This window comes from Typopeltis vanoorti, chromosome 16, assembly GCF_054136105.1.
Source record: "Typopeltis vanoorti isolate ZY-2024b chromosome 16, IOZ_Tvanoo_1.0, whole genome shotgun sequence".
NCBI classification, from domain to species: Eukaryota; Metazoa; Arthropoda; class Arachnida; order Uropygi; family Thelyphonidae; genus Typopeltis; species Typopeltis vanoorti.
In genome coordinates, this window is record NC_143564.1 from 96,917,662 (window position 1) to 96,941,872 (window position 24,211).

Consider the following 24,211-nt stretch of genomic DNA (forward strand, 5'->3'; position numbering starts at 1 on the left):
TGAAGAAAATATAAAACTAGTATGCTAAAATATCATACCTGAAGATGTACTACCCCATCCAGAAGCAGTAGCCATGCCAGATAAATCATGAAGCTTGCCAGGAAGACATATTCCATTAACATAACCATCTGAGCCATCAATGTTAATAGATTTGGTAACTTTTATGAGAGCAATATCATTTTCAATGGTGTTAGAATTATACTGGGGATGGATAATAAATTTAGAAATCTAAAACAAAAAGCCATTTTTAATGAACATATGGGAATCCATGTCATATCCACCTTTTGAATAAATAGTATATGAATTAATGTTAAATGGAAATATGGGAAGTAAATTTTAAATTATAAATAAGTTCAACTCTAACCACACCTAGGCAGTGCATTCCACTCACTATCCACTCTCCATACAAAGAACTAGGTCACATCCACCTAATAGAGCTTCCAAGGATAGACTATTGTTTTATGGCTGCCTCCCTCCATTCTTTTATGAAATGATGTGTGTCTGAAGTTGTGGTTAAAGTGTTAGAGAGGTTAATGAGGTTAAAAATTGAGAACTGGTTTGGCAGCAGCAGCATATTTTTTGATGGACAGCATGGAATTACTAAAGTAAGATCATGTTTTAGCAATCTACTTACTTGTTATAACAAAGTGACAAAAGCATATAAGCTGGTTAATTAAACTGGAAAGCATGGAGGGTGGACAGTACATTAGTGTGCATGATTGGAGATTGGCTATCTGATAAGTATTGGCAAGTTAGATATGAGTGAGTAATATCGCAGATGAGGAAAGTCACTAATAATATGCCCCAAGAGTCTGGTTCAGAGCAGTTGACGTTGTTTAACTTGTGTGTTAATAATATACTGGGGAAGATTTAAATGGCGATATTCAGGGGTTTGTAGATAATGCATATTTGGAAAGCACTGAGAAGTAGAGCATATGTTGTAACTCTGCAAAAGGACTTAGATTGGATGAATACGTGAGTGGGGTTACCAGTTCAGTGCTGCAAAAGGTATTTCTCTGCACTAGATTGCAGGGAAATACTCAACTGTTTGCAAATTGTGTGAAGCTTGGAAGCGTTATCAACAATAAGTTATGATGGTGTGGCCCTTCAAGGTAGATTTGAATAATCTGCGCAGATGGGAAAATGAATGGGGATATCAGCTTAATTCAACTAAATGTTAGGGCTTGAAGTTTGGGATCACTTGACAATTGTTGAGTGGGAGATTGCATACTCTTTTGGTGGAACTATAACCTAAAAGTAGTGGAAGAGGCAAGGGATCCTGGAGGGGGGGGATGATTTAGTGAAATTTGAAGTTTAGAGGATGTATGCAAAGGTGATGAATGAAATCCAGAGGAGTGCTGTAATATGGAAAAGGATGTTGATCAGCAGAGATAAAAGAGTGGTGATTCCATTATATAAAGCCCTGATCAGACTATACCTAGAATATTATGCTCTGATATGGTCACTAAAATTTGAATGGGAAGTCACCTTGGAAAAGGCACAAAGGTAGATAAAAAAAAATTATCAAGACTGTACAATATTGTTTATGAGGACAGACTGAATGCCTGCAAACTGCAGAGTTCGGGAGACAGTGGGATGATATAAATGATGCATTTAAGCTGTTGAGTATTTACTGGACTGGATTGTGACGATAGGAATTTTTTTTATATGGCAAAACAAGAGACTATCCCTAGAATCTGCAAAAGGAAGTGGTGAGTAAGAAGATGGGAAGTACTAATTTTTGCATGGAGGGCAGCTGGAATGTATTGCCTGAGTAGGGTTGTGAATGCTGATAGAATAAGTTTAACATAACTCTTTATAATAACAAGGCTCATATTATAATAACAATAAATTCAATTCTTTTCAATTCCTTTTGCTTCTTTATATTTAATTGGAAAGTCCTGAGCTCTGCATTAATTATGATCTTATAATAGTTTCTACAGATACCCCAGCTTGCCAAACTTAGCAGTTTAAATACTTGAAATTAGTACTGTCAATTATTGTTTTCTAAATGTTTAATATATATATATATATATATATATTTATCTTTTTTCCAACTTACCCTATGTCTGAAAACTGATTTAGAATTATCATTCAATTTGTGTGCTGCGACAGCAATTTCAAAGTTATTAGGACTAAATCTAAAAGAAAGAATAACAATACATCAGTATATATCTATGTGTATAACATATACATGAGAAACACATTTATGAGTTAATTGCAAATCCTGTTAGAAAAATAATACTTTAAGATATTAAGGTCAAAAACAGATACAATAAAATAAATGAAAATAATCATAAATCTAAAAATATTATTTTTAGATTTATTTTAGATTTATTTCTAATTAATGTTCCAGTCAGTGATTATTTGAAATTACCTTCTGAAAGTGCTGCATAAGTAGGCTGAATAGGGAAATTAGGTTCTTGATGATTCAAGAAATGCATTCATGATCATCTTGTAGAGTATGCTCATTATTATTATCTCAACAAGTATCAAGTGATTATGTGAGCTTGAAAACACAAAGGCTATAAAATGTTTCTATCAGGAAATTACTGTGATAATAACATATATTTCAAATACTCGTATAGCTATGTCACCTTATTGAAAGTAATGCTTAAAGATACTGTGAATAAAAGCAGATCACTCTGAAGTATCATGGAATCATTCAGCTTTTATTACTTTTCAAACTGCATCACTGTAAGCTAATGTTTATCTTCCTGTGTTCCAAACACCATAACGCTTATTTAGAACTAGCAAATCCTCCACCCCCAAAAAAATGTTAAACATTCTTTTAAGATGCTCTTATTTACCAGCACTGATCTGGATATCACTAAGGCAATACAAAAAGTTCGAAATACACAGAAAATAATGCAACCTAAAACGGTTGTTGAATTTCTGAAAAATATAATGGTTTAAAAATAATTCCAGAAAAAAAAATATTGATGCTGTAATAGTAAGAAAAAAGTTGAAAAATGGTTGCCATTTTTATTTTAAGCAGAGTGTTATAATACAATTGCATAAAAAAATAAATAAAAAATAAAATAAAAAAAGTTGTAGAAATCTTTAGGCAGTGGAGGTAAACTTAATAGGATGAGGAAATTAAATTTAGCTTTTTTTAGGAATTATTTTCAGAAATGCCATATCAGAAGCATTTGAAAAATGAAAAATTATTATACATTTATTAACCCTATCATCAGGCTGTATGTATTAGTGAGACCTAGATATCAGAATCAGACATATTAACTGGTATCGTGTATAAAGGGTACACTATTTTTAAGAAGGATAGGAGAGGAGGGAGCATGCTGCTAATGATATTGAATGACTTGAATCCAGTTAGAGTTGAGACCTATGATTGTAGTATAATAACTAACAGTATTTCATGTGGCAGTGAATTTGAAGCCATCTAGTGCGAGGTGGAATCTAACAAAATCAATTACATAGTGCGAGTATTGCTACAAACCTGATGGATCAGTTACTAGTGATGAAGAAATGCATCACCAAATAGAAAAGATGAGCACGAAAAGAGTAATCATAATGGAAGACTTTAATTATCCAAATAGTGATTGGAAGCAGTAGAATCCCATCAGAAGAATGAAAATGCATTTATTGAGCTGTTGTGGGACAACTTCCTCAAGTAGCATGTGACAGAAGGAATTCAAGTCAAAGAGTGTTAGATTTGATTACAGTATCAGAGGGTGTTTCAGTTAAAGATAACTATTCTGCCTCTGGTTGGTGACAGTGATCATGCGGTACTCACTTGGGGTGTGATTTCACTTGGTACTTTACTTGGGATGTGACTAAGTTTATGAATGTTCCATTCAGAAAAGGTTACATGCTCAACTACAAAGTGGAAATTATGACCACCTGAGGAGTATACTAAGTTCAGTGGAATGGGATCAGTTGATGGATGGGAAGAATATCGGCAGTGCATGGAAAGCATTTAAACAATACTTAAATGATGCAGTATCAGAGTGTGTCCCGAGAGTTCGAAGAATAAATAGGTAGGAGTCAAATGGATCTGTAATCTTATTAAGCAAGAGATTCGTAAAAAAAGGATGATGTGGAAGGAATACTATATGCATAAGGATGATGTGCATTATGAAAATTATAAGCAGCAGACTAGAATTGCAACTGTTGTACAGAAAGTCAAATCTGAGTATGAAAAGAAACTGGCTCTGCATGCTAAAGACAACCCACAAGAATTCTATCAATATGATGCAAATAAAAGAAAGAATGAATATGAAAGAATAACTCTTCTAAATGCAGATGGTGTGAGCGTTACAGATGCAGAAGAGATTGTTCAACTAATGAGTGCCCATTTTGTTAATAGCTGTCAACCTGGTGTATGCAACATTGAGCTCACTGCTACCTCTTCAATGGATGAAGAAACTCAGATGTATGAGGATGAGGTATTAGAGCTGTTTCACAAACTGAATAAGAATTCAGCAATAGGGACTGATTGATGGGATATCAGCACCTGTACTAAAAGAGTGTTCAGCTGAATTCTATTCCTTTGACCAGATTGTTTAATATGAGTCAGAACAGGGAAGATTCCACAGGAATGGAAAGAATGTATGGTAATTCCTTTGCACAAGGTTGGTGCAAAGACCGATGTATCCAACTATCGACCAATTAGTATCTTAGGAGTGGTGAAGATTTTGGAAAAATTGGTTAGGGCTTGCATTCAGAAATGGGTTGACAGTGAATCTCTACTTTGCAATAGCAACATGGGTTTGCTAAAGGAAGGTCACGTCTTAGCAACTTGCTCACATTCTATAACAATGTTATCATTGAACTAGACATGCGGAACGGATACACCTATCGAACTATCGACCAATTAGTATCTTAGGAGTGGTGAAGATTTTGGAAAAATTGGTTAGGGCTTGCATTCAGAAATGGGTTGACAGTGAATCTCTACTTTGCAATAGCAACATGGGTTTGCTAAAGGAAGGTCACGTCTTAGCAACTTGCTCACATTCTATAACAATGTTATCATTGAACTAGACATGGGGAACGGATACACCATGATACTTTTGGATTATGCTAAGGCTTTTGACAGAATACAGCATGGTAGACTGTTGCATAAATTGGAAAATATGGGTTTGGGTTATAGAATATTAGTGTGGATAAGAAAATGGCTTACTGACAGATATTAAAAAGTGATATATGGGGGATATGAGTCTACAAGAGTTAAGGTAACCAGCGGTGTACCACAAGGATCAGTGCTTGGTCCACTGTTATTCAATCTATACATATCGGGAAGGATTTGAGAAGCGATATACAGTTTGCTGATGATGCAGAGATAGGGTAATCAGGAATGCTGCTGATATGCAGTACTTGCAGAATGATTTGAATAGGCTGGAATTGTGGGCATGGGAAAATGGATGTCAGTTCAATGTCAGTAAATGTAAAGTCATTCGCTTCAGCGTGATTAGATATCCAATGTCATATTATATTTGGTGGGATTATGCCTGAAGAAAATGATGAGGCTAGGGATCTCAGAGTGTTAGTAGATAGGAAGTTGAAGTTCACGAGCCATGTACCAAAGATTGTAAATACAATTAAATGATAATTGCAATGCTGAAACAAACATTCGCATGGGAAGATAATGATGTCATTTTGCCTCTTTACAAGGCCTTGATAAGACTTCACTTGGACTATTGTGCCCAGGTCTGGTCTACTGGTTTCTGTTGTGATTCTGATATATTGGAGTACAAAGGAGAGTGTTAAAAATGATATCAGAATTCTGGAATACTAATTAAGAAGACAGATTGAGAATTTGTAGACTGCAGACACTAGTAAATTGGAGAAAGAGCGCTGATATGATTGAGACTTACAAACTTCTGAAAGGATCATACAGGATTTCAATTGATGGAATTTTTCAATTTATAGAGGGTTGGGAAAGGACAAGAGGACATCCTTGGAAGCTGAGAATGAATGCCGCTAAGAGGGATAGGGGGGCTACATTTTTCTCTCATAGGGTGGTGCGTGATTGGAATGGATTGCTATTGGATGTTGTGAGTGCAAGCAGTGTGAATGAATTCGAGAATAAGTATGATAGCTGGTGCGTGTAGTATGTGGCCTCCCTCAGTGATTCCCTGACTCCCTGGAGGTCTCTCTTAATAATAATTAATATTAATTATTATTTTATTAATAATAATAATAATATGCATCGTGCTGCATATTATTATTATTATTATTATTTGTGACACCTCCAAGGAGTTCGAAGACTCATCGTGGGAGGAAATCTACTGTACAACCTCTACTACCAATCATCCACATTAACGCCATCTACCGCCCTCCACCACAACTAGTATTTTTTTGTCTGTAAATTGCGTGTGTTCTGAAGGGCCGATTTGTATGTATGCAGGATGAAAAAACCCTGCTACCTCTGTATGAGATCGGCTAACTCACCTTCAATTGAAAGAGTACATATATAAAGATTTATCCGATCACGACGAAAATCGAACTTAGGCTTTTTCCAATCAAAGGGTGCAATGTACCATCGTTCTTCCAATTTCGCTACGGAGGCACTTAATATGATTAATTGCACAAGTTCAAATTTTTCTATTTAGATGTCATACAAGGACTGAAACCCAAGTCAAATAAACTTCAATTGGTTGGCAATAGATGGAGGAACCTACCTGCGAAGCTTGAATATCTTAAGACAATTCTTATCATACTAAAAAATTGTCTGAATATGGGAGGCACCCAACCTCTATATACGGGCTCAGTAAATCAGGCGTGTATTTCCACACCTGCAATAATACGTTCTCAGCAGTTAAAGGGTTAAATCATAAGAACCATGTCATCTCCCTCTCCGTTATTTCCATGGATACACCCTAATAAGACTAATGATGAAATAATAGCACTCACATAAGAAAAATATTTTGTTTAATACAGACAGAATTTTTGACTATTTCTTGCAGCCACTGTCAATGCATACATATATGAAAAGAGAATATGAGAAGAGATTGGCTCTGAGATCCAGAGAAATCCTAAGGAATTTTTTCACTATGCGGCCAGTAGAAGGAGAAATGATTGTGGAAGAATGACATTATTGGATAAAAATGGGAATAGAGTGACTGATGCAAAAGACATGGTGGAGTTGTTCAATGAATACTTTATTGGCATATTTCATTCATCCTGGAGAAGTAGGTCTTAATACTAGAAGGATAGGGGGTTGGAGATTTAAAAGTGCAACAGGAGAGTGTGTTTCAAATACTGAGTACTTTGATGTCAATAAAGCAGTGGGACTGGATGCAATTTTGCCACGGGTTTTGAAAGAATGTGCCAAAGAACTGAGAGCTCCATTGACTGGGCTTTTCAATGAGTCTGGCAAAGGAGTGGAAGGAGGGTAAGATAGTGCTATTGCATAAAGGTGATAGCAGACTAAAAGTGTCAAATTATAAACCAGTATGTGTTTCATGTTATCTCTGAGAGTCAACATGGATTTGTTAAGGGACGCTCTTGTTTTAGTAATATGATTGCCTCAAGTAGTTGATGAGGGAAAGGCATATGCTGCCTGTTTTTTTTTTTTTTTTTGGATTTTACAAAGACTTTGACAGGGTACCACATGATAAGCTGAAATTTAAGTTGCAGCACATGGGGCACATTGCAAAAGTAGCTAAATAAGCTCATCAACTCACTTGGTTGTTGAAAAATACCTTGACGAGCAGAGACAAGCAAGTTATTGTACCTCTGTACCGAGCCTTGATAAGACCTCATCTCGACTACTGTGCCCAGATTTGGTCACCTCAGTTCCTTCTTGATGGGGAGGAGGTGGAGAGGATCCAGAGGCGAGTGACTAAGATGATAAGAGCGGCTGTAAACGTTGTACGCTACCGATATTATTAGTGTGGGGTTTTTTTTTTCTTGCTTAAACTAAATACGAAAACGTTAATATTAGACCTAGTAACCTGCAGAGAAAAAAAAAAAAAAAAAAAAATGGTGGCGGCATTGTCATTCCATGATTTTAATTTGGATTTCAGTCGGTTCGTTAAGTGTGAGGTCTGTTATATGTATTCCTTCGACTACATAAATGATTTGTGGATGTTTAGTGCGGATGGAAGAAGGGTGTGTGCGAAATGTGACCTGAACGAGGAATTGATGAATGCGAATATGAAGTTGATGACAGAAAGTGCTAGTACTGATTGTGTCGCGAGTGCACGTTTGAAAGAGCAGGATGGCAAGAAAGACAGGCGAAAAAATGTTAAAAAATCAGGAAAAAAGAAAAAGAGCGATTTGACAACCGTAACGGATGTTAAAAGGGACGAAAGTGAGGCGGAAAGAAACGAAATTGAGAGAACGAATGAAAGTAGAAATGGCGTGGTGCAGAAATCGCAAGTAAAAAAAATCGAAAGAATGAATGATAGCGAAAAAAGAATGACTGATGGCGAAAGTTGGACGCATGTTGGAACGAAAGTACTGAACCAAAGAAAGATGAATGACAGTAAAAGTGAGAAGAATGATAGCGAAAGTTGGACGCATGTTAGTCCGAAAGTACGGAAACAAAGAAAGATATGTGAGAGTGAAAGTGAGAAGAATGATAGTGAAAGTTGGACGTATGTTGGACCGAAAGTACGGAAACAAAGAAGGATGAATGAGAGGGAAAGTGAGAAGAGGGGGTCGAGAGTTAGAAAGTTAGAAAGATTTAATGATAGAGTGAATGTGTCGCGAGGTTCAGAAGGTGAATTGGATTGGATGAAGCAAGAAATGAAATGGATGCGGAATGAAATTAAGAGAATTCAGGTCAAAACTATTAAAATAAATCATGATGGCATGAAAGAGATAACAAAAGATGAGCGAGTGGCGTTGTATGGCGACTCCATTATTAAAGGTGTGCTAGAGGATAAAATGCACGAGGTATGTTTTCCAGGCGGTAAAATGAGTAGAGTGATTGAGGCATTGAATATGAGGCGGGAACGAGCAAAAGAGTTAATTGTATTAATTGGTACGAATGATTTGAGAGAGAACAAAGAGCATGTCAAAATGAATGTCAGGAGACTGCTTGGAAAGATAAAGGAGAATAGTGTGACAGGAAGGGTGGTCAGTGTGTTGCCTAGGTATGATTGTGGTGAAATGAGGCGGAGAGCAAGGATTATGAATGATATTCTGGCTGAAATGTGTGAGGAGATGGGAGTACAGTTTGTTAATGTGTGGAATGAGTTTGAGGGACGAAGTGAGCTGTATGGGAGCGATGGACTGCATTTGAGTGGTTATGGTGTGAGTCGCTTGGAGAGACTGCTGCTGGAAGGTAGAGAAGTGAATAGAGAGAATGAATCAGATCGAGAGGGGAGTGATGTGGAAGAGCAGGAGAGTAAGACAGGAGAGATTGAAGGAGTGGAAATGAATGTGGAAGTGAGTGGTATGAGTATAGAAAATGAGAGAATGGGTGTGCAAGAGGAGCAGGGAAATGGCGAGGCTCAGGGTGGACAGGGATACACAGCGTGAGAAAGGTGGATGCTCCAAGAGGAGGTGAGAGAATGTGTAGGCAGGAAAGTAATGGGATGATCAGGGATCAAAAGGAAACAGATGGAATTTCAAAGGGTTCTAAAATGAAGAAGCAGAAAGGGAAATGGCCCCAGTCCAGCATGGAGAGATCACATCGAATGAGTGGTATCAGTGGAACTAGCTGTAGATCCAGAAATGAGTTGTTGTGTTTGTATACCAATGCTAGAAGTATAAGAAACAAGGCGGATGAAATGGTTTCACTAATTGCGTCTGTGCACCCAGAGATTGTCGGAATAAGTGAGACATGGTTAGATGAGGATGACATCCTGACAGGAATAGAGATGGAAAGGTATGATGTGTTTCGTGAGGATAGAAGGGGTAAAAAGGGAGGGGGAGTGCTATTGATGATAGAGAAAGAGTTATGTCCATACAAGGTAGAGATGCAAGAGGGAAATGGGGCCAGTGGTTTTGAGGCAGTATGGTGTGAGATAGAGGTGAATAGAATCAAATACTTGGTGGGATGTTGTTATAGACCTGGTAATGTGGATGGTGGTGATAGTGAAATGTATAGTCAAATAAGCCAAGCAAATAAGAAAAGGGTGGTCATTATGGGTGATTTTAATTATGGCAATATAGACTGGAATGAAGAGATAGCAACTGGAAGTAAAGAAAATGAGTTTCTTGAGTTTTTGAGGGATAACTACCTCAGACCGTATGTAACAGAGGGCACAAGAGGATTAAGGGTCTTGGATTTGGTCATCTCATCGGAGGATGTAATTATCAATGAGGTATCAAATCATCCACCAATTTGTGAAAGCGACCATGAGGTGATTACTTGGGTGGTTGCCAGCAGTGCAAGGACCCCTGTGAAAAAAGGGTATATGTGGAACTACAAGGGAGGTGATTATGAAGAGCTCAGGAGACAGCTTGCAGGTGTAGCATGGAATGAGGAGTTAGCTGGAAAAGAGATCAATGCAGCTTGGGGGATTTTCAAAAAATATTTAGTGGATGCGATATCTAAATGTATACCACGGGTGAGAAGGTTAAATAAGTTAGGTGTGAGATGGATGAATAAAGAGATTAAGCATGCAATACAGAGAAAAAGGGCATTGTGGAGGCAGCATAAGAGAAGTGGAAGTAACCAATTTCATGAGTTTTACAAAGACCAGGCAAGGAGAGTGACTTGGTTGGTGAGAGTAGCTAAAGAGAGGTATGAACAGCAGTTAGCTAATGAAGCTAAAAAGAATCCTAGGGAGTTCTTTCGATATGTAGCCAGCAAAAGAAAGAATGATTATGGAAGGATGACATTGATTGGAGGAAATGGTATAAAGACAGCTGTTGCAGAATGTGTGGTGGAGATACTTAATGAGCAGTTCATAAAGATCTTTCAATCTTGTGAATGTGACTTCATGGAGAGATTAAGAGCAGTTGATGATGGGGAGGAGAGACTGACTGTAAGTGAACAAGAGGTGTTTGGGGAGTTGAGTAAACTAGATGTAAATAAGGCTGTGGGACTTGATAATATATCACCGCGTATTCTGAAGGAATGTGCCAGAGAGTTGACACCTGCCTTGACATATTTTTTTAATACGAGTCTTGCACTTGGTCAAGTCCCTAAAGAGTGGAAGGAGGGCAAGATTGTGCCACTTCATAAAGGAGGTGATCGAACTCAAGCATCAAACTATAGGCCTATCTGTGTGTCAGGTGTTGTGGTTAAGTTGTTGGAGAACCTTGTGAGAACTAGGATCCAGAGTTGGGTTGACAACAATGGTATAATCTTTGATGGACAGCATGGATTTTCTAAAGGGAGGTCGTGTTTTAGTAATCTACTTACTTATTACAATAAAGTGACTGCTTCCTTGGACAGAGGAGAAGGATACACAGTAATATACTTGGATTTTGCAAAAGCTTTTGATAGAGTACCTCATGATAAGTTGACAGTCAAACTAGAGCAGATGGGGTTGGATATTAGATTAGTGCATTGGATTGGAGACTGGCTATCTGATAGGTATCAACAAGTTGTGTATGGGGGTGCAATATCCAGGAAAAGGAAAGTCACTAGTGGAGTGCCTCAGGGATCTGTTTTAGGGCCATTACTATTTAACTTGTATATTAATGATATTGGCGAAGATTTGGATGGAGATATTCAGTTGTTTGCAGATGATGCAAAGTTAGGACGTACCATAAAGAGTAGTGAAGATGTTGTGGCCTTGCAAGAAGACTTGAATAAATTGAGTGATTGGGCAAGCAAATGGGGATGTGAGTTCAATGTTGCAAAATGTAAGGTTTTAAAATTTGGAAAACAAAGATGGGATGCAGAATTTATGCTTGGTGAGAATATATTGTTGGAAGTAGAGGAAATAAGAGATCTGGGAGTGATAGTGGATAAGGATCTAAAATTTAGGGGACACATCGCCAAAATTGTGAAGACAACACAAAGACTTCTGGGAATGATGAGGAGGACACTGACGTGTAGAAGTAGGGAGATTCTTGTTCCGTTGTATAAGGCTTTGATTAGGCCACACATGGACTATTGTGCCCAGATTTGGTCACCTGGTTTTCAGAAGGATGAAGAGATGTTGGAAAGGGTCCAAAGGCGACTGACTAAGGTAGTTTCTGACCTCTGGAATGTCGAGTATGAGGAAAGATTGAAAAGATGTAATTTGCAGAGTCTAGTGGAGAGAAGGAAGAGGGGAGATATGATAGAGACCTACAAGTTGGTAAGGGGTTGTTATAGGATCAATGGTGGAGAAGTTCTACAGAGAATAGTGGGAGATCAGGGGAGAACCAGAGGTCATACCTGGAAACTGTATAAAGAGGGTGTGAGTAGGGGAGTGAGAGGCAGGTTTTTTTCGTGCAGAGTTGTGAATGATTGGAATGCCTTGCCTGAGAGTGTGGTGTCTGCAAGGAGTTTGAATGTATTTAAGACCCGGTATGATGAGATGTGTGCGAGATAAAAGGACCTCCTAGATGAGTCTTTGACTCCATGAGGTCTTGTTTAATAATAATAATAATAATAATAACAGGTCTATGGAATGAACCATATGAGAACAGGTTGAAGATTTGTGGGTTGCAGAAACTAGTTGATAGGCAGAGGAGGGGAGATATGATTGAGACATTCAAATTGCTAAAGGGATTCTATAGGATTAATTCAGAGGATATTTTTGAGATCAGGACTGGTGGTGGGAGAACTAGGGGACACCTATGGAAGCTGGGCAAGAGTGTGGTTAGCAGGGGTGTTAGAGCTGGGTTCTTTACTTTTAGAGTGGTAAATGAGTGGAATAAGCTGCCAGAGTCTGTTGTGGGTGCTATGATGGTGAACGAGTTCAAGACAAGGTATGATAGATACTGTGAGAATGTAATCGCATAGTTGTGTGGACATGATGTTTAGGGCCTCCCTCGATGAGTCTAAGGACTCCTGGAGTCGCCCGAAATAATAATTATAATAATATCAGGTTAGTGAACTGGATTCAGGATTGGTTATCTCATAGGCATCAGAGAGTTGTGTCTGGGGAGCAATATCAAGGAAGCAGAAGGTTAAAAGTTGGGTCCCACAGGGCTCACTACTGGGACCTGTATTGCTTAACCTTTATATCAATAATATTGTTGGTGGATTGCAAGGGGACATCCAGTTATTTGCAGATGATGTGAATCTAGGAAGGGTTATTATTAATAGTGCAGATGTGGTAGCAGTGGTGTAGCTAGAGCTTTTGCTGCCCGGGGCAGTCCCCGAGTTTTCCTCCCCGCTCAGTACACACCAAAAATACTAAAAAAAGTCAAACCACATATAGGGAAATAAATTATTTATAACACTGTTTATTTTTGAAGTAAAACTTTTTTTTTTTTTTTAATTATCCCATGGTATTATTATACCAGATCATAGAGGTCAAGTTCATGTATTTTATACAGCACCTTTTTTGGGTTGTTATACATTTCACATTTGGAAATATTCATACAGTTTAGCAAATGCATTGGTGATGCTTCCTCGATGTTACAGATTTTGCAAGTGGGGAAGACTTTTATGCCATTGCTAAACTTGATTGGTCTTGTGTGGCCAGTCTTTAGGCGAGAGATCATGGTAGTGGCACTGTGATTAAACTTGGAGTTGATGGTAGCTCCTGGATTTTCTGTTGAGTACCAGTGGTGAGTCATGTCCTGAAGAATTGTTCTTTTTATGTTTTCTTTTTGGGTGGTGGTTTTAAAAAGATCGAAATCTGTGGTATCACTTGATGTTGCGGCCATTTTTGCTACTTCATCTGCAGTTGAAGTAAAACTCAGAAGTAAAACCTTAATTTCAAAATCTAAAATGCTATTTTTCTTGCTTTTCTGTTAGCAAAATCGTCGATGACATTTGCGAAGTCTATTTCATAATAATGTAGGTAATTCTTAATCAATTTTATTTAGAAAAACTCCTCTCACAACTAGCAACACTTACAGCAATTGTGAGGAAAATTCGCTGTAGTATTGCAATAGTTGGAACTGAGTTCTCGAGACTGTATTTTAGAATTAACTGCAAAAATTCAAAAAATGTTCAAAGTGCTGCCTGGGGCAGACCACCCCCTCCGCCCCTTCCTAGCTATGCCTCTGTGTGGTAGCCCTTCAAGCGAATTTGAATAAACTGGACAGATGGGCAAATGAATGGGGTGTAAGTTTAAAGCAGCTAAATGTCAAGTCTTGAAGTTTGGGATACATCAGTGGAAGGCTGCATACTCTGTTGGAGGAACTGTACTGGAGGAAGTAGGGGAGACAAGGGATCTGGGGATGATCGATAGACGTCTGAAATTCAGAGAACATACTGCAAAGGTGGTGAAGGTACTCCAGAGGATTTCTGCAATACTGAGAAGGATGCTGACCTGCAGATATAAAAGAGTTGTCATTCCAATGTATAAAGCTCTGATCAGACCACACTTGGACTGTTGTTCTCAAATTTGGTCCCCAGGATTTGAAGGGGATAAATTAACTGTGGAAAGGGTGCAGAGGCAGATGACAAAGATGGTATTAGGACTGTACAATGTCAGTTATGAAGACAGGCTGAGAGAATGTGGACTGCAATGCTTGGTAGATAGAAAAAGGAGAGATGAAATGATTGAGACTTTTAAAATTTTGAGAGATAGTTACAGGGTTGACACTGGGAAGTTCTTTCACTTAGTGGAGCAGGAGGAAAAGCAAGAACAAGGGGGTCATCCCTGGAAGTTACAGAAGAAAGCTGTAAGCAAGAGGATGAGGAGTGGTTTCTTTGCATGGCATTCATTGCCTGATAGATGGTTAGAGCACAAACAGTCAACGAGTTCAAGGAGTGGTATGATAGACTTTGTTTTTTTCTAGGAGGGGCCTCCCACGATGAGTCTTTTTCTACCCCATGGAGGCCTGAATCTTCATAATAATGATACATACGAGATAAACAAATTAAAACAACACTTGAAATCTAAGTGCATGTGACAATGCGTTATATTATTTGCAGGAGGATAACTCCATCTATAACTATTATAATTCAAAGAAATAAATTTTAATAAAAAATCATCACTCACAAAAATGAGGTCTATTGCTTCAGATGACTTCCCAAAATTGGGAAAGTTTAACACAGTTGTTCTTATTAATGTTTAGTCTATGGATTTGGTCGTCACTTATGACACTTAAGATCAGTGCCGTAACGAGGGTGTGTCAAAAGAGGCACCTGCCAGGGGCACAAAATGTAAAAAATAAAAATAAATAAATAGATATAAAAGTCCGCTATTTTATATTGTATTTTTAAATTTCAGCAATACACCCCTTTAGACACACAAATTCTGCAACACACTGCAACTCATTTTGATGAGGTTAATAGTAAGTATTTAACATATTGCCACAGGCTTCATACCCTCATTACTGTACTGCATGAGATGAAATATTTACATAATAAAGTTATTTATTATTATTATATAACACTTCCAGGAAGTCCAAAGACTCACTGATGGAGGACACCCACTCCACAACTCTCTGCCTCCACCACTCACTCAACAAACCACACCAATGGCATCTACCGCTGCCCACCACCACCACTAGTATTTTCACAGACAATCACAAACATCCATGCTCATGGTGGGATTCGAACCCACAGCCTTTTGGCTGGAAAGCAGATACACTAACCACTTGGCCAACCAAGCCAGCATATGCCACATTTACTATAGAATACTACTATAGAATTACATTTACTATAGAATAACACGTATGCCACAGTAAATGTGGCATACATGTTATTCTATAGTTATGGATACCCGCACGTTTGACTATATATATATATATATATATATATACATACATATACACCATATATTTCAATAGATAACACGCACCTAATGTATAATGCGCATCCCTAACATTTTCATCACTCCTTTTGCTGTATAGATATAGATAACGCGCATGCACCAACCAGCGGTAGAGTTGGGAAGTACAGAGGATGGAGGAATTCTTTAAAAGCACGTGCGTTGCTAGTAGCAGTGGTCGATTGCTACTGTTCAATAAATATTAAGTAATACTTCTACCTTAGTTTTGTTATTACATTTGATTTACCTCTCATACCTTTCAAATGTATACCATGTTCATTTTTAACCAATTTAGACATTTTTTGTATAGATAATGCACGCGTTATCTATCAAAAAATACAGGTATATATAAAACAAAGTATATAGAGCTGTTGATAAAACCAGTCTAAATATGACCCTTTCCATAATGATTAGCAACATACATGTCTGAAAGGAACTAAGCTGTGAATTATGGGAAACTGATGTGAAGTCAACAGTTACTTTATATAAATAGCCTAGTTAGGAAGATACTTCATGCGCAAACTTTTTTGGTTATTACCCTTGAATATAGGAATTAAAACAAGAATATAATTTGTTGTATATTATAATTTGCTTTGTAATCAAGTGAAAAAACTTTCTGCAAATATTAATTACAATCACTAAAGCAGATAATGCTATGGTGATCCTTAATTGCTCTGAAATGTGTTGATCCTACTCAGAGACCTATAAAGAAGCTATGCCCAAACAAGAATGTTGCTATCACTAAAGTAGATAAAATTATGGTGATACTTGATTGCTCTGAATATGATCAAAAAATGCTGATTCTATCAGAGACTAATCCACATAACATTTAAGTGACTCCAATTCTACCCATACAAAAAAAAATACTCCTAAAACTTGCTAGATAATCTTATATCCTGGCCAAAACTATTCACAACTCAAACCTTATAATCCTAGGTTCTCTTCCTCCAAGATTTATGGATAGCCAAAAATACAGAAACAAAATACACCTTTAATTCCCTTGTTATGTACTCCTCGAAGATTATTATGGTCAGTGTTTCAATATAGTCTTCCTATCACTAATGCCCTCTAAAAGAAACCTGACCCAGAACTTACTCAAGCTATTTTTATTATTATTATTAATGCCAGACCTGCATGGAGTCAAACTCTCATTGCAGGAGGTACGTATAAATCCATCCAACAAATGCTTACCACACATTTACAAACTGAACTACTTTAATTTTCACACAGCTCTGCCAATGTGCTATTCATAATTCTTGCTCTTTATCTCATCTTGTCACTAACATAACTCAGCAACACACACTTCCTTTCCCACCACACTGCTCTTCTCTTCCCAATCTGCCATTCATTTCTTCACGATTCTACAGTGTCACTCACTTTCATTTCATTGGCTGCATTTTCTTTCATTTCTTGCTTTTGTTCCATGATTCATAGTCTTTCATTCCATCAGTCAGTTTCATATTTACTGATAACTTGTAGTCAGTCCATCAGAATATCACATTTTATACATAACCATACCTTCTCTCAACAAACACATTCTGCCATGTATACATACTGCACTCATGAAGATGAACTTGTTGCCTTTAAAAATCCATGCCGTTAATGACAATTGATTTTTGTTACACAATATACAGATCTCTTTCGTACTCTCATTTTATCATTGTTGACTGCATGGTTCGAAAATTAATAATAAAATGTCTGTATCAAAACACACAAAGTTCCACAATCACCCAGTTATGCTAAGTAATGAAAAATATATAAATTATACCAAAATGCAATCAATATCACTAATAGTTACAAAAAATAAAACTATCTTTTTAAAAACAGAATATGCCAGATTTATCAGACCTATTGATATATCTGCCATATTCACTTATACCATACACACTGATTATTTTAATTGGCATGAAAAACCTACAAATAGACTGTTGGTACAGCTATGGGTGGGCCCCTTCCCTGATAAAATATTTTCACAGGCAGTTTTTACAGGAGTCTACAATCACTCAAGTGTCGTAAGTGAAGGTGTAATCTTAAACACAGAATTCCACCTAAAACAATCTGATCTGAACCATGTGTAACATGAACAAAAGAAAAATAATTATTACCCATCGATGCAATGAGCAGCAGTGATGATCCAGTTTTCATTCAGCACAGAAGCACCACAAAAATGAGTTGATCCAAACCAGCTTCTAAGACGCAAAGACACCTAGAAGCAAGAAAACATCCTCGGTTTTTATTAACATAATGGCATTCCCTCTCTCTCTCTCACACACACACAGCACCAGTTATGGAAAAACAGTATGCTTTCAGTTAAACTTATTTTGGAGAATGAAGTCTTTTCTAATAGTTACTACTTAGATAAATGTTAGATGCCTGTCAGAGTTTCAAGTTCTAGGAAACATCAATACACTCATTACTTTTTTTTAAAACTATGACATTACATTCTACTCTATTACTATATACCATGTGAAATATGCATTTTTATTCATATCTCATGCCACCCTGTGAAAACTAACTGCTAAATAAATTTCTCTTACCAACTTATAAATTTGAGATTTTTTTCTTTCCTTCTAATGTACATTACTTTAGCTGTCCTCTTTGTGGTAACATTCCATTATGAAACTGGGAGGCATTCTACTCATTTGTTTCTAGACAATCACCAAAGTTTTGGGATTCCTCAAAAATCCAAGTAGCCAAACTGATACACAGTAATCCAGATATGATTAAATCAAGATCTAATAGAATAAAGGTCCCTATCTATTCCATTGCTGCATTACTAATAATGAAATTTATTCCTTTCAATCAAAAGCCATAACTCCCAGTGTACCCATTATCACTAAATGTTTGGTCTCCTCAGGGCTTCTTGTTCGTCACCATCATCACTATCAATTTCCTGATATATACCCTGGATGCACAGCATACTACAACGGTACTACATGTCTGGGATTGTTGTTACGGTATTAGAGAAGTTGGTGAAGATTAGGATTCAGAAGTGGGTTGATAATAACAGCATTCTTTATGATGGTTGGCATGGGTTTGTTAAGGGTGTTGTGTCGGAAAAGAGCTGAATCACTATTCGTAAGCCATCTTGTTTCCGACCCAACACACAGTGACGATTAGACCTGAGGATAAGGACATGCTTATGCCTCCAGAGACAGGGCTAAGAGAGTGTTGTATATATGTTCACTCAAAAGTGTATCAAACCGACTGAGATTGTTAATATTAAGTAAACTTAGGAAATCTGTATTTAGAATTGATAATGTCTGTGTAAAATAAGCAAAGGGAAATTGTGTCTCAGGACTGAAATTATCATTATTAAATGTGCATAAGAGATCTAGAACCATGTCAAAACAGTTCGGAGTTGGGGTGACCAATTGACCGTGGCTAAGAGTATGACGTAGTCACCAAGAGAGGGCGCTCGCATTTATAATATAAGGCGTGGTGTGAGACTCAAATTCTCTCTCGTTTTCTGTTCCTGTGTTCCCGTCCAATCCTGGATAGCTACAGAAGCTTGTCGCCGATGCCCAGCAACAATCTCCCGGTTGCTGTTGTACCGAGTCAAATAGAGTCACCAAAGAAATAAAGTCAGAATTCCAGTAAAGAGCCGTTGGTAAGCTGTGCCAACGTGAGGTCAGCGAAGGGCAATCTTCGAAGATAGTGGAAGTAAGTCGCTGATGCCACAGAAACATGGGGAGGAAACACGGAAGTGAAAGCGTGGAGGGAAGTCACGGAAACTCCATGAAAAGAACAAGATGGTAATATACAATTTTTCATACTCATTATAGAATTGTAATCGTAAAAAGGAATAGGAGCCAAGGATTTAAGGAGCTCCACACATTAACTTACCCATAGTGCCTAAAAGACTGCTTGGACTGATCTGCCTGTGTCAAATAAGCTGGTGCCACTCTAAGCTTGTGCTGAGAAAGGAACCTAACCTCTGAACTGTTTGTCAGGAAGAAGCTATATGATATAATGTTAGATATTAGCCTGAATTTTAATTAAGTTGTGAGGGGATAGAGCTTGAGCACGAATTAGAATATTTTTCCATGTTAAAATACAAGACGGAATGTGTCTGACATACTTTGTACAAAGATTGTATATCATTGTGCTTAGAAAGTGAGCACTGAGTAACCCTGTATAGAATAATCGAGTCTGAACATAATAATATAACAGAGATATAGGATTGTTTCATTTAAACATAAGAATTGAAATTTTGGATATCTTAACCTAAAGAGGGGGGGGGGGGAGTTCAGACTCTCTACCATTGAAATTATTGCTTAAAGTGTATCTATGCAAGTGTTTATAATAAATGTATTTCTTTATGTCAAAGTTCATGAGTCTGTTGTTTCTGAGATTGAATTACCACTTATAAAACTTTCGGACCTGTATGAGTGAAGGTGGAAGCAATTTACGTATGAAAGAAAAGGGGGGAGCCACGACTGCACATCACGTGATCCGTTTGTTGTTTAGCGTTATATGTTTGAGTATCAGAATTTAGTTGCCGGCTGGCGCAGTCGTTCTAAACAAAATATAAATTTGTCGGCAATGAAATAACTGATATGCATGAGAGATAAATGATACTTACAGAATAACATAACATAAGAATAAAAGTAAAAGTGACGAGGCAGGACGCAACAAGGGAAGATCATGTTTCAGCAATCTGCTTACATATTATAGCAAGGTGACAAATTCACTGATAAAAGAGATGCATACGAGTAAAGTGGATATGTAATATGAGTAAAAATGCATAGGAGTAAAGTGGATGACAAACAATATTAAACAGGAGCTACATGCAAAAAAGAGACTGTGGAAGAGATATAGGGAGACAGGTGAAGAGAAGATGCATGAAGAATATAAGACACATGCCAGAAGAGTGACTAGTATGGTAAGTAAGGCGAAACTGGAATATGAGAAAAGATTGGCTCTTAGATCCAAGGAAAATCCTAGGGAATTTTTTAGCTATGTGGCCAGTAGGAGGAGAAATGACTGTGTAAGAATGACATTGTGGGATAAAATGGGAATAGAGTAACTGATGCAGAGGACATAGTGGAATTGTTCAATGAACACTTTATTGGAGTATTTCATCCTGGAGGAGTCAATTTGAATACTAGAGGGATAGAGCAGGTTCGAGGTTTAGAGGTGCAGGAGGAGAGTGTGTTCCACATACTGAGTACTCTGGATGTTAGTAAAGCTATGGGAGTGGATGGTATTTCACCACGAGATTTGAGAGAATGTGCTGGGGAACTGACAGTGCCCTTGACCTGGCTTTTCAATGAAAGTCTGGCTGCGGGAAAGGTGCCCATGGAATGGAAGGAGGGTAAGACAGTGCCATTGCATAAGGGCCGTAGCAGACTGGAAGTGTCTAATTATAGGCCAGTTTCTGTGTCATCAGTAGTTAGTAAGATTTTGGAGAAAGTAGTGAGGGACCATATACAGCATTGGGGAGATGAGGGTAATGTTATCAGTGAGACTCAACATGGATTTGTGAAGGGGCACTCTTAATTTAGCAATATGCTAGCCTTTTATGATAAAGTTACAAGAGCTTTAGATGAGGGACAGGCATATACTGCCATTTTCCTGGACTTAGCAAAGGCATTTGACAGGGTGCCACATGATAAGCTGATATTCAAGTTGCAGCACATGGGTCTGGATGTCAGATTGGTCAACTGGATTCTGGATTGGCTGTCCAATAGGTATCAGAGCGTTGTGTATGGTGGAGCAATATGAAAGAGGCAGAAGGTTACAAGTGTGGTTCCACAGGGCTCAGTACTGGGACCTATATTGTTTAATCTTTATATCAATGACATTGTCCATGGATTGCAAGGGGATATTCGGTTGTTTGCAGATGATGCGAAGCTGGAAGGGTTATTAGTAATAGTGCAGATGTGGTAGCCCTGCAAGAGGATTTGAATAAGCTAGATAGAAGGGCAAATGAATGGGGCTATCACTTTAATGCAGCAAAATGTAAGGTCGGGTTTGGGAAACATTGATGGGACGCTGCATACTCTATGGGAGGAGTTAAACTGGAGGAAGAAGGAGAGACAAGAGATCTGGGTTTGATGATTGATAGAAACCTGAAATTTAGGGGACATATTGCAAAGGTAGTGAAGGTAACACAGAGGATTGCTGCAATAATGAGAAGGACACTGACCTGCAGAGATAAAATAGTTATCATTCCATTGTATAAGACTCTGATCAGACCACACTTATACTGCTGTTCTCAGATCTGGTCCCCAGGATTTGAAGGGGATAAATTAACTGTGGAAAGGGTACAAAGGCAGATAACAAAGATGGTGTTGGGACTGTACAATGTTAGTTATGAGGATCAGCTGAGGGAGTGTGGACTGCAGAGTTTGGTGGATAGAAGGAGGGGTGATATGATTGAGACTTTTAAACTGTTGAGAGGTGGTTACAGGGTTGACACTATGGAGTTCTCTCGCTTGGTTGAACAGCGGGAAAGAGTCATGACAAGGGGCCATCCCTGGAAGTTACGAAAGGAAACTGTGAGAAAGAGGGTGAGGAGAGTGGTTTCTTTGCATGGAGGGTGGTTGAACCATGCAATGTATTGCCTGATGAAGTGGTGAATACCTCTTCATCAGGCTTCAAAGGAATAGGAATACCACTCCTTAAATGCACTGACACGGTCAATGCATTTAAGGAGTGGTATGATAGACTTTGTGTTTCTTAGGAGGGACCTCCCTCGATCAGTCTTGATAGACTTGTGTTTCTTAGAAAGGACCTTCCACGATGAGTCTTTTGACTCCATGGAGGCCTGAATAATAATATACTTGGATTTTTTCAAAGGCCTTTAACAGATTGCCACATGACAGGCTAGTAGCTAAACTGAAACAGATTGAATTACATAACAGACTAGTAAGTTGGATAGATGATTGGCTGTCAGACAGGTGTCCAAACTCAGATGAGTGCTCTACGAGCCATGCCTGGATGGTTGCAGCCTGATGGGGAAGTGCACTGTCCTGTTGAAACAAACCATCAGCTGCAGATGTGCAAAGGCCATGAAAGCATGTAGGTGACCAGCCAGCTTATTCTAATAGCTCCAGACACATTAAAGGGCCTATGTGTCACATAAGAAGGCTTCCCAAACCATCACAGAGCCACCATCTCCTTGAACAGAGTCGACCTGGCACAATGGGGCCACAGCCTCATGCTGTTGACACCACATTCGCATCCTCCCATCAGCTCAGTACAACTGATAACTGGATCCATCAGACTAAAAAAAAACTTCTCCACTCTGCAGGAGTTTAGTTTTGATGGTTCTGACACTAGGCAAGGTGCAATGCCCAATGAAAAGTTGTAAATAGGGTGCACGCTTAGGGCGTCGGCTGCCTTATTCCATGGTATTCAGGGTATGCCATACCGTTTCCTTGCTGACGCTGCTTGGACCTCTGAAACTGAATCAGGATATGATTTGTGCTGCCGTTGCTCTGTGGTTGGTCCATATGAGTCTAGAAAGCCTACGTTGACCCTGGTCATCAATGGCATGTGATTGGCCACCACTTGCTCACTGGGTACGGGTATGTCTGTTGATGGTATACTCACAGTAGATATGGTTGCCCTCAAGAACCATAGGGTTCTTACTACTTGGACAATAGAATGACCCATCTGTCTTTTGTCGATAATAAGTTCGCATCATCACATTTATTCATCGCTTGTGATACACTGTTGGGAAGCCCCATTGTCTACCTATTTACTGTCTGCATTCAGTTTGGGCACGTTTTACTCTGTGCAGGGTCTGCCAGTGTCAACTTTCCATCACCATATCTATGTATAATGTTTTGTCCATGGGGTGTATTACTCTATATAGTGCTCTATTCTCCCCATATAATTGTAGTATTTTGAAAAGCTTTTCTCTTGGCACCCTGTCATATGCTTTTTCAAATCTAAAAACTTAAATACAGCTCTTTATTATACAGGCGGTCTCCAGATTATGAATGACCTGACATAGCATTCTGTACTTATGAACGAGCTCTCAAGGTTCCCCATAAGGATAATTAATAATTAAATCAGTGGTTCCCAAACTGTTGTTAACATCCTCCTGACATGCATCTTTGCATTCTCCTTGTTACTAATGAAATCATTTCTGCCAACTATCACTACAGAACCTTTTGTATGCTTACTCCTCTTATCAGTGGCAGCTGGTGAAAATTTTAAGTGGGGGTGCTGCATATACAAAATAAGAAAAATAATTATTTTTTTTCCTAATCAGTAACCAATTTATTAATAAGTAAATTTACTAAAAAATTTGCTTTATTAAAAATATTTGAAAATAAAATCCATTCTATTTTTGCCTTGACAAAATTTTCAATAACCTTTTTCAATAATGCGCAAGCATACAATTTATCTGTAGCGACACTGCTCGTTGAGCAGTGTCGGATTCACTTGTTACATACAGTGACAAGTGCAAACGAATATCAGCGAGTCTAGTCACAGCTGAC

General features: G+C 38.1%; 1 protein-coding gene across 4 annotated transcripts in view; it reads right to left on the reverse strand.

Annotated features, from left to right (window-relative positions):
- Window positions 1-24,211, reverse strand: part of LOC150098205 (trypsin-1-like) — a 103,777-nt gene that overhangs the window by 63,381 nt on the left and 16,185 nt on the right. For all 4 annotated transcript variants that reach the window (XM_090406045.1, XM_090406047.1, XM_090406046.1 and 1 more), the window contains exons 3-5: window positions 17,861-17,961; window positions 2,063-2,141; window positions 39-228 (exon numbers count right to left, since the gene is read on the reverse strand). In XM_090406045.1, coding sequence (XP_090262171.1) covers window positions 39-228; window positions 2,063-2,141; window positions 17,861-17,961 — 370 coding nt within the window. The remainder of the gene's footprint in view (window positions 1-38; window positions 229-2,062; window positions 2,142-17,860; window positions 17,962-24,211) is intronic.